General features: G+C 43.6%; 1 protein-coding gene across 4 annotated transcripts in view; it reads left to right on the top strand.

Moving 5' to 3' along the window:
• The window catches only part of GRHL2 (grainyhead like transcription factor 2), a 173,426-nt gene that overhangs the window by 141,276 nt on the left and 16,787 nt on the right, over positions 1–15,363 (top strand). For 3 of the 4 annotated variants that reach the window (XR_005017027.1, XM_036830296.1, XM_036830298.1), the window contains exons 13-14: positions 9,283–9,377; positions 11,590–11,675. Coding sequence is in view for 3 of the 4 variants with exons in the window: in XM_036830296.1 (XP_036686191.1) it covers positions 9,283–9,377; positions 11,590–11,675 (181 nt within the window). In the remaining variant the exon portion in view is untranslated. The remainder of the gene's footprint in view (positions 1–9,282; positions 9,378–11,589; positions 11,676–15,363) is intronic. The other variant, XM_036830297.1, reaches the window with a different exon arrangement.

Raw genomic sequence — 15,363 nt, 5'->3', positions numbered from 1 at the left:
ATCGTTTGACCTCTCAACATCTTAATTCCCCCTCCAGGGGGTACCACCAGATTTGTTAATAGTCTCCTTAAAGCTGGCTCTCAGAAATACACATGTTCTGAGCCACATGAGTTGGAGATTATATTGGGATAATTTCTTCTTATGACCTGGATGCTGTTTTTCTCTTAAAGCAATCTAGAACTATGTTCATTTTTCATCTACATAACATTACTTATATACAGCTAAAGTCTTGGTTTGCATTAATTACATGTGTATAACTAAACTCTCTAGATCACTGGTTTTTCAAACTATAGTCAAACCAGGGCTTCCCTATTCTTCCCTATGCAATTAACATATTTACTTGTAAAACATTTCAAAGTGAAGTAAGTGGAGCAGATATTCTTGAGCTCATTTCCTAGAGCAGAGCTCAGCGAACTATAGCCTAAGGGCCAAATCAAGGCCCAGTACCTTTTGTACTGTCTGCAAACATTTTTAAATGGTTGAAAAAATCCCAAAGAAGAAGAATATTGCATGACACTTGAAAATTATGAGATTCAAGTGCCCATAAATGAAGCTTAATTGGACTACAGCCGCATTAATGCCTTTGTGTCTTGTCTCTGGCTGTCTTGGTGCTACCACAGCAGAGCTGAGTACAGAGACGCTGCTGTAGTTGCAGCAGAGACCGTCCGTCTAGCCTGGAAAGCCTAAATATTTACTTTACAGAAAAAGTGTGCCACCCTCTCAAGGATAGAGAATCTCAAAAGAGCCTAATAATTCCCTAGTTGGTTAGGAACAGAGCCTTGTCCAGGATCTGACCTCTAAATTCTGAGTTCCACATTTTCTAAATACATAATTAGATACCCACGGGCTGCCGCTCACCAGTGTGAAGCCTGGGGCCGCCTCCCTGACCCCTGGGCTTTGGGGTCCTCCATCGTAAAATGAGGATTTTGTATAAGACGGTCTGTAAGATCTCTTGTGAGAAAATTGAGTGTTACGAATAAGAAACGCCTGGGACGTAAATGCTCCTGCATGTGCGCTTGTGAATCTGCCTCAGCCTAACTGTCCTTCCTTGCGAGTCGGCGACATTTAGGTGACTAATTGACCTGCTTTTACCTCTTTTGGTCTGGCCTCTCTGTAACAATTCCCCTCTTTTATTGCAGAATCATGAGGCCTGAGGCCCAAGGCTCTTACTCTTAACCATCTTCTAATTAGAGTTCGATTGAGTAATACGGGCGGCCTTGGAGCCCAGTGTTAACACATAGTAGGTACTTGGCTACTGTTACATGTAAAAGTGGTAATCAACATTCACTGGATACCTTGGCTAGGCACTGTCTTAAGTGCTTTATGTGGATTATTTTATTGGATTCTTCCAAAATTCCCACGGGGAAGATGCTATACTTACTTCCACTTTATAATGAGGAAACTGAAACTTCAAAAGATCAGGAAACTTGTTCTAAGCCGCACAGCTGGTGCGTGATAGAGGCAGGATTTGAACCTGGGTCTAGCTGCACTCCCATCGCCTGCCTTTAGCCGTCACGCCCTATCACCTAACCCTCGTAATTCTTGATCTGTGGCTGCCAAGGAATCATCCAGAGACAGGCCCTCATCGTGACGGCTCTCTGGCCTTGACAAAGGCACACCGTTTGGATTTTCGGACCCAGGTTGTGACAAGCCTAGGCGAGTGTACCTGGCGGAGGGGGTCAGTTCACCGAGCCCTGGGGAGAACCACCTTCCCGGGCGTTCGCTTAGCCTTCCTCAGATCAGGACTGTCTGGCCAGTTCTTCCCTCTCCCTGCCAGGCATAAATCAGTTAGTATTAAAGCATCTAACTGAGTGTTGCAGAGCGTCATTCACGCAGCCACCAGCTGGAGGGCACAGCCTGCCCAGGTGCACCAGGGCCCCCTCCCAACTACTCCAAAGCCAGAGTGGCGGCCAGACACGGACTTGTTCATGAGGAGGAGAGCTTTTTGGCCTGAAGTGCCAGCAAACCTGAGCGCAATTAAAGAGAGAAACTAGAGAAGATTCAGATGAGGTGGGATGGGGAGCCATCATCAGCTAAGTACCTAAACTAAACAAGAAGAGGAACACCTGTTTGCTCCTGTCTAGTGATAAGTATTTGGGGTGACTTCTGGTGCTGAATTTGGGGATCACAGACCCCATGCAGGCTTGTTTCCTAGGCAGGGGCTACAACAGATACAGAGGCTTTTGGACACCATCTCTGAGCAGCAGGTCTCTCGCTGCATATCAGAATCAAGCTGGGGAGTTAAGAAAAATACTCACATACAGGGACCGTCTCCAGGGATTTTGATTTCATTGGCAGATGGGTGCAGCTCAGGCATGGAGACCTTTTTAAAGTCCCCAGGTGATTCTAATGCACGGCAATGTTTGAGAACCACTGCTCTAGAGCCAGTCAGCCATGATTTGAGTCTTGCATTGGTCTTACAAGCTGTGTAACTTAAGATAACAACCTTTTGGGGCCTCAGTTCCCTCATCTAAAAATAGCAAATATTAATACCTACCTGCTAGAATTATTAGAAGCATTAATATGTAAAATGCCCTGACACATGGAAGATGCTTTCCAAAAAACAGAGCTATTATTATTGCCAAGGTTCCTTTTCAGGCACTAAATAAATGATACTTCATTGAGAAATGGAAGAGAGGAAGATGAAGAAAAATGGAAAGAAAAACCAGACGAAAAGAATTTTCTGTAGAGCTGAGCCCTTAACCAGGGATTCATGAATGGCTCTTATGGGGAAGAGGGAAGGGTCTTACACTCCCTGAAATAGTATTTAAATTGATATGCAAATATCATGCATGATGAGAAATTCTATTTCCATTATTTCTGGGGATCTGGTATCCATCTCTATCTGACCTCTAGTTCCTGGAAAACCATTCTTGCCTTGATCCTCTGTCCACACTGGTCCCCACAGAGGTGCCCCCCGTTCCAGCCTATAGTGAGGTCCCCTCAAGTCTAGCAGCTCTGTGGCTTCTGCACTGCATTTGGGGCACAGGGATTCTTGGCAAATTTGGGCATCCTCGTGTCTGTTTTTAATCAAACCTTTTATTTCAAGATAATTATTGATCCACATGCAGTTGTAAGAAGCCCACCCCCTTTTCTTTCTTTTTTTTTTTTTTTTTTTTGGCCACACTGCTTAGCACGTGGGATCTTAGTTCCCTGACCAGGGATCGAACCCAGGCCCACGGCAGTGAAAGCACCGAGTTTTAACCACTGGACCACTGGGGAATTTCCAGGCCCACCCCCTTTTCAATTGATGTATTTTTATTTTTACTGTTAGATATTGCAGTTAAAAAATCCACCCAGTAATACTCAAATCTGCATCAGATATACAAGGAAGATTTTTAGAAAATATTTAAGGAAAAGAAAATCATGTTTACCATCCCTCAGAGTAGCAGATTTTTATCAGTTTCTTATATTAGTACCAGTTATTCTTGCTTGTATACTAGTTAGCCATTCTTCAAATTAGAAGATCTGAACTAAAGACTCTTAGAACTAAGCTTTGCCTCCTTTTATAAATTTAACCTACATTTGCCCTCTTTGTTGCTCTTCATTCCTTCCTTTATTTCTCTGTTTCTCTTTGGGATCCTTTTCCTATTTTTTTTTTTTTAATTGAAGTGTAGTTGATTTACAATGTTGTGTTAGTTCCTGGTGTATAGCAAAGTGATTCAGTTATACATGGGATCCTTTTCCTATTGCCAGAAGAATTCTGTTTAATAATTCTTTTGTTGTGGAACTTTTGGCAAAGAATTCTCTCATATTTGTTTATTTGTTGTAAATGTTTTTATTTTGTAAACATTTTTCTAGGGTATTTCTGTTAGGTATCAAATTCCAGGTTGGCAGTTACTTTCTTTCAGTTTTGGTTTCCATCATTTTTTGTTGAGAAGTCAGCTGTCTTATTGTTGCTCTTTAAAATGTAATCTTTTCTTTCTTCCCTTCCTTCTTTCCTTCCTTCCTTCCATCCTTCCTTCCTTCCTCCCTTTCTTTTTTCTTTCATTTGGAAAAGACTGCTTTAAAATTTTTCTCTTTCTCTCAGGTTTTCAAATTTTTTATGATGCTTCTAGGTGTGGGTTTTCTTTGTACTTTCTTTTTCCCCCTGCTTGGTATTTTATACCACTCATTGAATCTGTGGGTTGATGTCTTTGATCAGTTTTGGAACATTCTTGGCTGTTATCTCTTCAAATAGTGCTCTTCCCTGTTCTCTCCCCACTCCTTTGAGACTCTAAATGTGTATTAGAATTTTTTATTCTGTCCCTGTGTTTTTTATGTTCTTTTCTAAAATGTCCATCTTCTTTACTCACCATGCTCCAGCCTGGATATTTTCTATTGACCTAACTCTCAAATCCTCTCTTCTGCTAGGTCCAATATACTAAACCCATCTATTGAGTTATTAATTTCAATTACTGCACTTTTTAGTTCTAGGACTTCCACTTAATTGGTTTATTTTAATAAATTTCAGTTCTAAATGTCTTGTCATTTATTTTCATGAACATAATAATAACTGTGCTATAAGTATGTTATCTGGGTCTGTTTCTATTGTATGTTTTTCCCTTGGTCCTATTTAATATTTGATAATCATTGAATGATGAACAATATACATAAAAATTATGGAGGCCCTGGATGACCATATTTTTCCTTATGAAGGTTTTCCCTATCCTCTGGTATCTAGCCTGAGTTAACAGATCACCATAACTGAGTCAGGGACAGAACTGACCCAAAGCTGGGTTGCAGTTTATTTTAACCTCAGATGACCTCTAATTCATCCTAACTCCTAGATTGTACCTTTGAGGGACTTTCTATGGGTCTTTTTCCTTCATGGAGCTTGAAGTTCAATTTTTGTCTCCTTAGCATGGGGAGACTACCCAAGCCTCCTCTATGAGTTTCAAGGGCTTTCTGCTTAACTTCTTACTCTCTTATCCTGTGCAGCTTAAAAACTTGGTAAATACCTGGGAAGGAATACTGCAGTGTCTGGCTTACTTCTCTGTGCTTCTCTACTCTCTGGAAGTTTTCCTATTAGTCCTGAATACCTTTGCAGCCCTAAACACCAATTTCTGTTTCTCTAACACCATAAGATTGCCAAAAGCTGTGCAGACTTCTTTGCTCTTAAGTATGTGCCTCTGCTGAGATCACCATCCTCTACTCCCAGCTGAAAAATGGCAAATGCTTCAAGAGGAAAGTGGCCCACTGACTATCAGCTCGCCTCTCGCAGTTTTCTCCTCTGAGATCTCAGCTCTCAGGCTCTGGCTGACTCAACAGTAGTGTCCAATACCTTCAATAAGATTAAATATATATATATATATGTTTACAGTTACTTACATTGTTCTTGGCTGGAACATTGCTTGGTTTGCCACAAGATACAACATCTTAGCCAGAAACAGAAATATCTGTATTTCCTCTTAAAATGATCCTTCTGGGGCCTACTGACCTAGTTATTTACTACTTTCAATTGTAAGCTCTTAACTACCATAATTGTTACTAAACATATGTGGGGTTTGTTTGTTGATTTTGGTTTGTGTTTACTGAGTGTGTCAGATGAATTCTATCAAGACCCTGAACTAGCACTGATTAAAGTCACTTGGGGATGATAGGTTCTTCCCCAGAGTGATTTATTGTTGAAAATAAACTAATGGAGATTCTACTCCATAATGTGAAAGACTTTGTGAGGGCTTGAACATAAGAGCACCTCCTCTTTTCTGAGGCTAACAAAGGGTAGGGACGTTAATTTATTTAGGGTAGACGTGGTCATCAGCCTACAGAGGCCATAAGCAGAGTTGTGAACTAGACAAACTATGTCTCCATGGTGCCTGCAACTCCTTTCCGTGCTTTATTTTGATACCTCGTCACCTAGGTACTGATGCCTAGAGTGGTTCAGCCTGACAGGTAGGGCTCAACATTGCCAAGTATGTTCAGAGACAGGCTTCAGATCCAAACACCTTCCCAGTTTTTCTTCTGATGAAACTTAGCCACCCTTTGTTTACACCTCAGGGACTTGCTTTCCCTGAGATTGACCTCACAAAGCAATGATTTCATATGTTGCTGGACCTGGAGTCCTTCCACATGTTAACACGTTGTGCCCACGGGACGGAGATTGGTGTCAGAGAAAGCACCTTCTCCTTGTTCTTGTCCTTTTGTGGTACAAGCCAGTGTAATTGAACAGGACATCAGGAGACCTGAAATCCTTACTCTTTCTATCAATTGGGCAGTCATTGCTGCCCTTCTTTTCTCGCCTTGCTTTGAAAAGAAATGAAACCATTGAATTCAGACCACACAAGCTTATTGACTCCTACTGGGTTTATAGATTTGAAAGTGTGAAAAAACATTTCTGAACTCCCAAGAGAAATGTGGTTTATCCAAGATGTTATTTTAATGGCAAAGTTTGTCATGCTCAGAATGGGGTGCTGTCAAAAGTCAACAGACCTGGAAAAATGTAAATAAATCTTTCTTGACGAGAGAAAGAAAATCCCTAGTTTAGGAACCCTAACACAGCATGAAAGAGTGTCTGGTGATGTTTCAGGCTATTTACCCATTATTAACCTACTGGTCATTGACAGCAATGTCAATAGATTTTTTAATCTTTGGCTCCCAGGGTCGTGGTCAGTCCAGCTCCAAGACATGACAGAATAATATGACCCGCTTTTATGGTTTTAAAGAAAAGTGAGGGAAAGATAGAGGGAACAGCGCTCTAAAAACTTATTACCACCTTCAGCTGGGACTTGAGTTTGAGTTTTTCTTCTGGCTATTTCCATAGTTTGACTTACTATGGAATAAAATAGAATGCTGACTCTGAATATCGTTTCTCATACCCTCACTCATCATCATCTCAGATTGATCGAGTACTTTATCATGAGGTTGTTCCTCAGAGCTGGGTTCTCTCAACAGCCTGTTTCACTTTTTTAGCTGCGTTGCCCTGCATAAGACACAGAACACCCTGAGCCTTAGTTTGGTCGTCACCGAAATAGGGATAAGATTGGCCCTTGACCTGCTGGCTCACAGGGTGTCCATGAGACTTAATTGACCAAGGAGATGAAAAGTGCTTTGTTAAACGTGGTCTTATTAAGGGCTCATAAACATAATTTTGGACCACCTGGAGTAGAAGATGGTAATTTAAAGACTTGGTGGTTTAATAGTTTAAACTATTAGAATTAATAGAAGTACTTTTTGGACTGTCCACAGTTTTATACCATGTGTTCTTTCTACCACTGGACCCCACCATTAGCTCCACTTGAGAATTGATAAAAAGAACTTCTTAATGACAATGAGGCCAACAGGGATTTGGCTTTGGAGCAGGGTTTTATATTATCTTGGAAGCTTGGGATTGATATAACGTCAGTCTCTGATGCAGGAAGCTTTTCCAACTTTAGCCCTTAAATTGGGCCAAAGTGGTAGTTTGGACTGTTTGCTATCTGATAGTAAATGGAAACTTTGAGCTCTTTCAAATTGTCTGCCTTATGTACTCTTCCCCATATCTCTCTTCCTCAAATCTCTCCACCTTTAATTATCATGATCATCATGACCATCATCATCTCTAACTAACACTTCTACAGTACTTACAATGTATCAGGCAACTTTGTGAGTTTGAATTTACATTATGTTGAATTCATTTAATTCTCTCAACAGCCTCCTTCTAAAGACAAGGAGACTGAGGCTCAGGGCAGTTGAAGAATTTGTCCATGTTTCTGTAGCTAGTAGATTGCAAAGCAGGGGTTTAGTTTTAATTGAAATATAGTTGGTTTACTGTGTTGTGTTAGTTTCAGGTATACAGCAAAGTGATTCAGTTATACATATAATTTTTCAGATTCTTTTCCATTATAGGTTATGGGTTATTACAATGGGTTGTTACAATAAGATATTGAGTATGGTTCTTTGTGCTATACAGTAGGTTCTTTTTGGTTATCTATATTATATAGAGTAGTGCGTATATTTCAATCCCAAGCTCCTAATTTATCCCTCCCCCCCTTTCCCCTTTGGTAACCATAAGTTTGTTTTCTATGTCTGTGAGTCTGCAAAGCAGGGGTTTAAACCAACGTAGTCTGGACCCAGATCTCATGTCTTAACAATTCTGCTGAACTGCCTATCTGGCATTGCTTCATGTGCCTGGTTCCAGGAATCCCCAGAGAGATTAAAGTTTTCTAAAAACCTACACCTGCTCTCTTGAGGGCTTAAAGGACCGTAAGACTCCATGCAGGGGCATTTTCTCAGTGTTTTAGTCAGTTTGGGTTGCTATAACAGAATACCATAAACTGGGTGGCTTAAATAACAGAAATGTATTTTTCAAAGTTCTGGAGGCTGGAAGTCTGAGATCAGGGTGCCGGTATGGTCGGTGTCTGGTGAGGACCCTTTTCCGGCCTGCAGATCACCATCCTCTTGCTGTGTCCTCACATGGCAGAAAGAGAGAGAGTGTCCCTTTCTTACAAAGACACTCCCATCATGGAGGCTCCACCCTCAGGGCCTAATTACCTCTCAGTGCCCGGACCTCTGAATACCATCCTCCTGGGGGTTAGGGTTTCAGCATATGAGTTTGAGGGGACACTCAGCGGCAATGACTTCTCTTCAGTGACAATCTGTTCTTCTAACTTCCTTCCTCTGGAACAGCCCTCCCTTCCCTAGAGTGCCCAGAAAGACAGAGACTTTGGGAGGAAATGCACAGCCACCAGAACTGGCCAGCTGGGGACCCGTGGGCCCTCAGGAAGGGGGACCGAAACCCTCTCCCACGAGGAAGGAAGGGCCGGGTCTAGGGAACCTCGGCCACTGCAGTCTCCTCTGCTCCAAGCTGATGGAGTTGTGGAACAGCAGGAACTGAGGGCAGCCTCATAACTTAGAACCAGCGAGGCAGGCCCGTGCCATTTCCAGAGGTCACGCTGTGCCCTCGGGGCTGGCGAGAAAGTGCAGGACACCCAGGCCCTAGCTAGGTGGGATGGGCTGTGTAACTTGCAGACCACACAAACACAGGGCTCAGGCCCGCATCCCCAGCCCTGGTCTTCTGAGCAGGAAGGGGGGTTAGGTGCAGAACGGAATGCGTAAAACCCAGAGGTCTCACCTCGGTGGACCCATGTTCAGCAGCAAGGAGGATGTCTCAGGGCCATGCATGAAAGATATTGGCAAGTATGTTCTGCCCCACATGCAGACTTGGGACCTGTGAGGGGGAGGCAGGAGGTTGGTGCGTGGATCCAGTTGTGATAAGGGATGGCGTAAACAAAGGGAAAAGATAGGGACTGGCACATCCATACACCTTTTTGTTGGCACCCCGCGTGCCTTCCTTAATTAACACTTTCCCCTCATCTTTTCTAGCAGCAGTGTCCTTGTGAAACGGATGTTCAGGCCCATGGAAGAGGAGTTTGGTCCAGCACCTTCTAAGCAGATGAAGGAAGAAGGGATGAAGCGAGGTACCGTTCCCGCTGAGGCCCTTCCCGGTGTTGCTCCAATTAGGAATGGTGGTGGGGGCGTTGCACTGAGAAGAGCCCCCGGCCCGGCCCATGTCCCTGTGGTTCCGTGCTGGCCTGGGGGTGCTTCTATTGACACAGGAAGTCCACAGTCTCCTCCTTTGCTTTAAACCTTATCTTTTTAAACACCCTAAGCAAACATTTATTCTTCCTGGGCACTGATTCTTTCCTTTACCTTGAGGGAAATGTAGTGAATATACTGACTCATCCAGCGGCGAGATATAAGGTTAAAAAGAAACTCGTGCTGTGTTTGACAATACCCTCTCCTAAGCACCAGCAGCTGAGAATCCTTCAATAGACGCAAATGATTAATCACGGTACAAGTAAGGGAAACTGTTTTCTGTGACATCACAACTTTCTCATTTTCTCTCAGTCAGGGATCTTGTTCCACTTCACCAAGAGGATAAGAAACGAAGCACGGACTTGTCAGTGTCTTGCTCAGCATCTCGATGCTGTGCTGACTCATTGTCCCTCCTGGGAGTAAGGGGAAAGGCGGGGTGGTGGCTTTTCTCCCCACATCCTGCTGTAGCCAACACCAGGAGCTTCCAGAGACCTTCCGCTTACAGCACTGGACTTTTAATGAGTCAGGTTACCGTACGTCCACCATCTGCACAGCCTTGAGGTTTTTGTTACTGAGAATTTTTTTTTTCCTATCTGTTGAAATGGGATTTGCATAATGGTCGAGAGCATCCCCGTGTAGCCCCCCTCAGCCACATCGAGTCATGTGACCTTGGGAAGGTCCTCTGCACCTTGGAGTCCTCACTCGTAAAATGGGGTGACAAGAGTACCCACGTCACAGAGGGAGGCTTGATGAGTTAATGCATGTAAAACAGTAAACTCAAGTGCCCAGTACATAGTAAGCACTCCATCTTCACTAATATAATTATTAGTTTTATTTTTAGGCCTGGATCTAGTTAAGGAATATTATCATAATTGTGAATGAGTAATGAGCATTTCAGAATTCAAAGAGTGTAAATACCTGAGTAGTGGTAATTACAGTAGTAATATTTAAACCTATAAAGGGTTCTACGACTTCACAGGCTCACCGTCAAAATATCCGAGTGCGTTTTGAGCTCCATTCCCGCATGCCTTTTATATCTCATCCTTTAGAACGAGGGCAATGTTATATGGAAATCAAGGATCACACAGGCCAAAGTAATAGTAGCTTACATCCATATTTAGTACATGCTGGCTGGTCCAAAGCTTGTGTTTTTTCAGATATTTTGAGGTTGTGAAGTCTGCACAAAAATTGCCATCAGGAATTGCTGTGACAAAATGCAAAGTTACGGCCTTTGAAACATCTCAGTCATAGGGACACATGAGGGCACTGCAAGCTTCCAGCAATAGAGAACTCGTTCTCCCAGGAGTGGCTTTTCTTTGGAAGAGGACAGTGGAGTTCCTGAGCCCCTCGCCTGGAGCTCCTACGCTGAGCTGGGCTTTGAGGAGCGCGAGGAGTCAGGGTCAGTGACGGTGCCCATTGTTTGTTAAAAGTTCTGCAGGACAGAGAATGACTGTAATTATCACTAGTGCGGTTATTTGTTTTGCCTTTGTAGCCACTTCTCAGGGTGGCTCTCTCAAAGTCACCGGGAGCTGCCGTGGCTGGTTGCCTTTGTCTGTACAAGCTCTGGGATGCTGATAATGGTTACTGCTATCGTTAGCGGAGTGATCGTTATCCACAGATACACAGTTAATGAGAGCTGCCTCTCTGGGCAAGCCCTGGGGGTGAGCCGTAAGCCCAGCATGCGGGTGTGCCTGTCAGCAAGCCCAGCAGGAGACGGTGGCGCTGCAGCCCATCAACCCGCTGCCAGGCCCCCTGTAACCCATTCCAGGGACTTCTGCAGCAGGAGGAGCAACCACATTATTTCAAAGACAATGATTTTCCAAGAAGAGGTCTGTAAATCCAGTGAAAGCGGCACGCATGTAAATATTGGGCTGGCCAAAAAGTTCGTTCGGGTCATTTGAACTTTTCGGCTAACCCAATAGAACATGGTTTGGGGTTTCCTTAGGGTCAGCCTGCTGGAAATTACGTTTTTCTGTTGGGGGTTACAGGAAGAAGTTACAGAATGTTCATCTGTAACAGCCACTGGTGGGAAGCAGTCTCCTGGGGCAGCTGCGTGGGCTCCACAGTCACGGCTTCCCGCCCCTTCTCTTTCAGTGCTTTTGTACGTGAGGAAGGAGACAGACGACGTGTTTGACGCCTTGATGTTGAAATCCCCCACCGTGAGGGGCCTGATGGAAGCGGTAAGCAATGAACCCCCTTCAGCCTCCAAGAAACCGGCATGTAGTCTCCTGAGCTGAAATCCATTTATTAAAGTGCAGCCTTCGAGATGGCCCTGGAATGAGCTTTCTCAAGGAAAAAGAAAAAGCAGAGATTTACAGGGACACTGATTTCCACCCTGTCTGGCTTATTATTAGCATCTTAAGGAGAAGGAAACTTTGAAAAACTGCCAATTCCCTGTCGGTTTAAGGCTAATCAGAGTAAGACGCCACAGAGAAAGTTTAAACTGTGAGTTTCCATTTGTCTCTTTGCGTGAAACCAAATTAGATACATTTAACTTCCATATATATACAGAACAAAAACGATTAGGAAGTGTCTTGCCAGCTGCGATAGTATAATCCAAAATAAAATATGACGTCTTTTGGTTAAGAAAAAAATATGAATTGCAGAGCTATAAAATGATTAAGTAAGATTCTGAAATCCCTTCCTCCTTTCTCATCCCCTGTTTAGTCTAGCATTACCCAACCTGGGCTCAGGAAGTTATTTTATGTTTTATCCATGTATTATCCATCTGAATATGACTCTACATTGAATATGATACCTGACTCCCCTGTACAACTATGTTGTAGAAGATCCAGGGTTTTTGTGGTGATGAAGACAACAGGACTGCCAAGGGACATTCTAGAATTTTTGTTGGTCTGGAAAACTGCTACATTGAAACAGCATATTGGGCTATGGAGTAATATGTTAAAGTGTGTAGGGCAGTGACTATAAGGGGAATCATACACTATGTTGTCTTTTGTGGATGATTTCTTTCACTTTGCATAATGTTTTTGAGGTTCATCTATGTTGTAGTATAAATCAGTACTTCATTCTTTTCTACGGCTGAATAATATTCCATTGTATGGATATACCACATTTCGTTTTTCCATTCACCAGTTGATGGACATTTGGATTTTTCCCCCCACCTTTTGGCTATTGTGAATAGTGCTGCAATGAACATCCAGGTACAGGTGTTTGTTTGAATACTTGTTTTCAATTCTTTGGGGTGTATACTGAGGAGTGGAATTGCTAGCCAGACACGTAAGGTTACATTGTATAATCATACAATTTATAGGAAATATCAAGAACAGGCAAATCCATTGAGACAGAAAGCAGATTAGTTGTTGCCAGGAGTTGGGTGAAAGGTGAACGAGAAAAGTCTACTTAGTGAGTTTCCTTTTGGGGTGATGAATTGTTCTGGAACTACATAGTCCTGACGTTTGCAGAACATTGTGAATGTACTAAATGCTACTGAATTGTACACTTTAAATGGTTTAAGTGGGGAATTTATATGATATGTAAAAAAATTATTTATTTGTTCACCTGAAATTTTTTTTAAAAAGCACAAGAATGTTACCAATGTGGTTGGCATTGTTAGGCAATTCAGAGCAGGGCATGGAGGACCACCCTCTGAGAAACACTTGGCTGGAGGGTTTGGTAATCTCTTCTGTTCTCAGGATTTGTCATTGGCATGGAGTTTGTTGTTACTGAAGCTGCCCCCCCCATAAAGGGAAAACAAAACCAGAAATGAACACAACAAAAAGTATCGCCTATCTCTCTTCAAATGCGCTAGGATTTTTTAAAATGATCCTAAAATGACTGGAAGATTGATTTATGAGCTACAGAAGCCCTTTGGACAAATTTCATACCTTTAATCTGGCCTTTAAGATCATATTACTGAAACTGACTTACCTAGGATGGTGGTGAAGCTGAAAATTACTTTAGCAGCTGTTTTTCTTTTTAAATTATTTATTTATTTATTTATTTATTTATTTATTTATTTATGGCTGTGTTGGGTCTTCGTTTCTGTGCGAGGGCTTTCTCTAGTTGTGGCAAGTGGGGGCCACTCTTCATCGCGGTGCGTGGGCCTCTCACTATCGCGGCCTCTCTTGTTGCGGAGCACAGGCTCCAGACGCGCAGGCTCAGTAGTTGTGGCTCACGGGCCTAGTTGCTCCGCTGCATGTGGGATCTTCCCAGACCAGGGCTCGAACCCGTGTCCCCTGCATTGGCAGGCAGACTCTCAACCACTGCGCCACCAGGGAAGCCCCTTTAGCAGCTGTTTTGAATGCATATTCCCAGTCCTCAACCCCAGATTCCCGTTCTGCTGGAGATGGGGGAGGGCGGCGGAGCAGCAAGAATCTGTATTTTTAACAGTTCCTCAGGGTATTCTGAGATCAGCCAGGTGTGAGAACCACTGACCTAGACCAATTCTGAACTGAGTCATTGCGCCTTTTTCCTTGGTGTCTTCCTTTCGTGTCTGTGACATCTGGCTAGTTCTACAAGTGTTCTGTAGCTGTGGTCTCGCTGGATCACAGTGGGGTTACATGTCACCTTCACTTCCACCCAAACAATCCCTGAGTTAACTCTGCTTTTTTGTTTCTCTCTTCCCCAGTAGAATGTAGAGTTCATGAGAACAGGGGCTTTGTCTCCTGCGGGCTTCTGTGTATCCCCAGGTGTTTGAGCATATATATTTGTTGACTGAACTGAGCATCCACTGTGTATGTACCACCATGCCAAGTGCTATGGGTGGCATGTATTTCACATGCATTGCTTCACTTGAGCCTCACAATATCCCTGTGAACTTGGCAGGTAAGATGTCATCGCCGTCATTTTCAGATGTGGGGTTTCCTGAGCTCCACAGAGTGGCAGAGCCAACTTAAGCCCTTGAGCAACTTAAGTCCACTTAGGGAGACGTCCACACATGAAAAGTTATTACAAGAAGAATAACCAGGGCTTCCCTGGTGGCGCAGTGGCTGAGAATCTGCCTGCCAATGCAGGGGACACGGGTTTGAGCCCTGGTCTGGGAAGATCCCACATGCCGCGGAGCAACTGGGCCCGTGAGCCACAATTACTGAGCCTGCGCATCTGGAGCCTGTGCTCCGCGACAAGAGAGGCCGCGATAGTGAGAGGCCCGCACACTACGATGAAGAGTGGCCCCCATTTGCCGCAACTAGAGAAAGCCCGTGCACAGAAACGAAGACCCAACACAGCCATAAATAAATAAATAAATAAATAAAATTAAAAAAAAAAAAAGACTGAAACTAAGCATTAGTAAACATATAAAAAGAAAAAAAAAAAAAGAAGAATAACCATTCCAAGTCACAGCTCACAACAACTAAAGGAAAGAAGCTTAGGCAATAGTAAGCCGTCAGGCAAGAAGTAGTGTGTATGATGGTTGATCCCACACAGTCAGGGTTCAAATCCTAGCTCTGACACTTCAGAGTAGTGTGACCCTGGGCAAGTTACTCAGCCTCTCTGTACCCCAGGTTCATCGTTTCTGAAATGAGAGTAATAATAATGTGGGATATTATTATGAAGATAATGATAAAATGAGATGTAGGGCTGTTTCGAGGATTAAATGAGTTCCTATACAAGGTGTTTAAAGTAGCACATAGAAACACTGTATAGGGACTTCCCTGGTGGCGCAGTGGTTGAGAATCCGCCTGCCAATGCAGGGGACACAGGTTCGATCCCTGGTCCGGGAAGATCCCACACGCTGCGGAGCAACTAAGCCTGTGCTCTGCAACTACTGAGCCTGTGCTCTAGAGTCCGCGAGCCACAACTGCTGAGCCCACGCTCCATAACTACTGAAGCCCACGTGCTCTAGGGCCCATGTGCCACAACTACTGAGCCCGTGTGTTGCACCTACCGAAGCCCACACGCCTAGAG

The sequence above is a fragment of the Balaenoptera musculus genome, chromosome 17 (assembly GCF_009873245.2).
Source record: "Balaenoptera musculus isolate JJ_BM4_2016_0621 chromosome 17, mBalMus1.pri.v3, whole genome shotgun sequence".
Taxonomy (NCBI): Eukaryota; Metazoa; Chordata; class Mammalia; order Artiodactyla; family Balaenopteridae; genus Balaenoptera; species Balaenoptera musculus.
The sequence above is the reverse complement of the archived record's forward strand: the minus strand, read 5'-3'. Positions and strand labels throughout refer to the sequence as shown.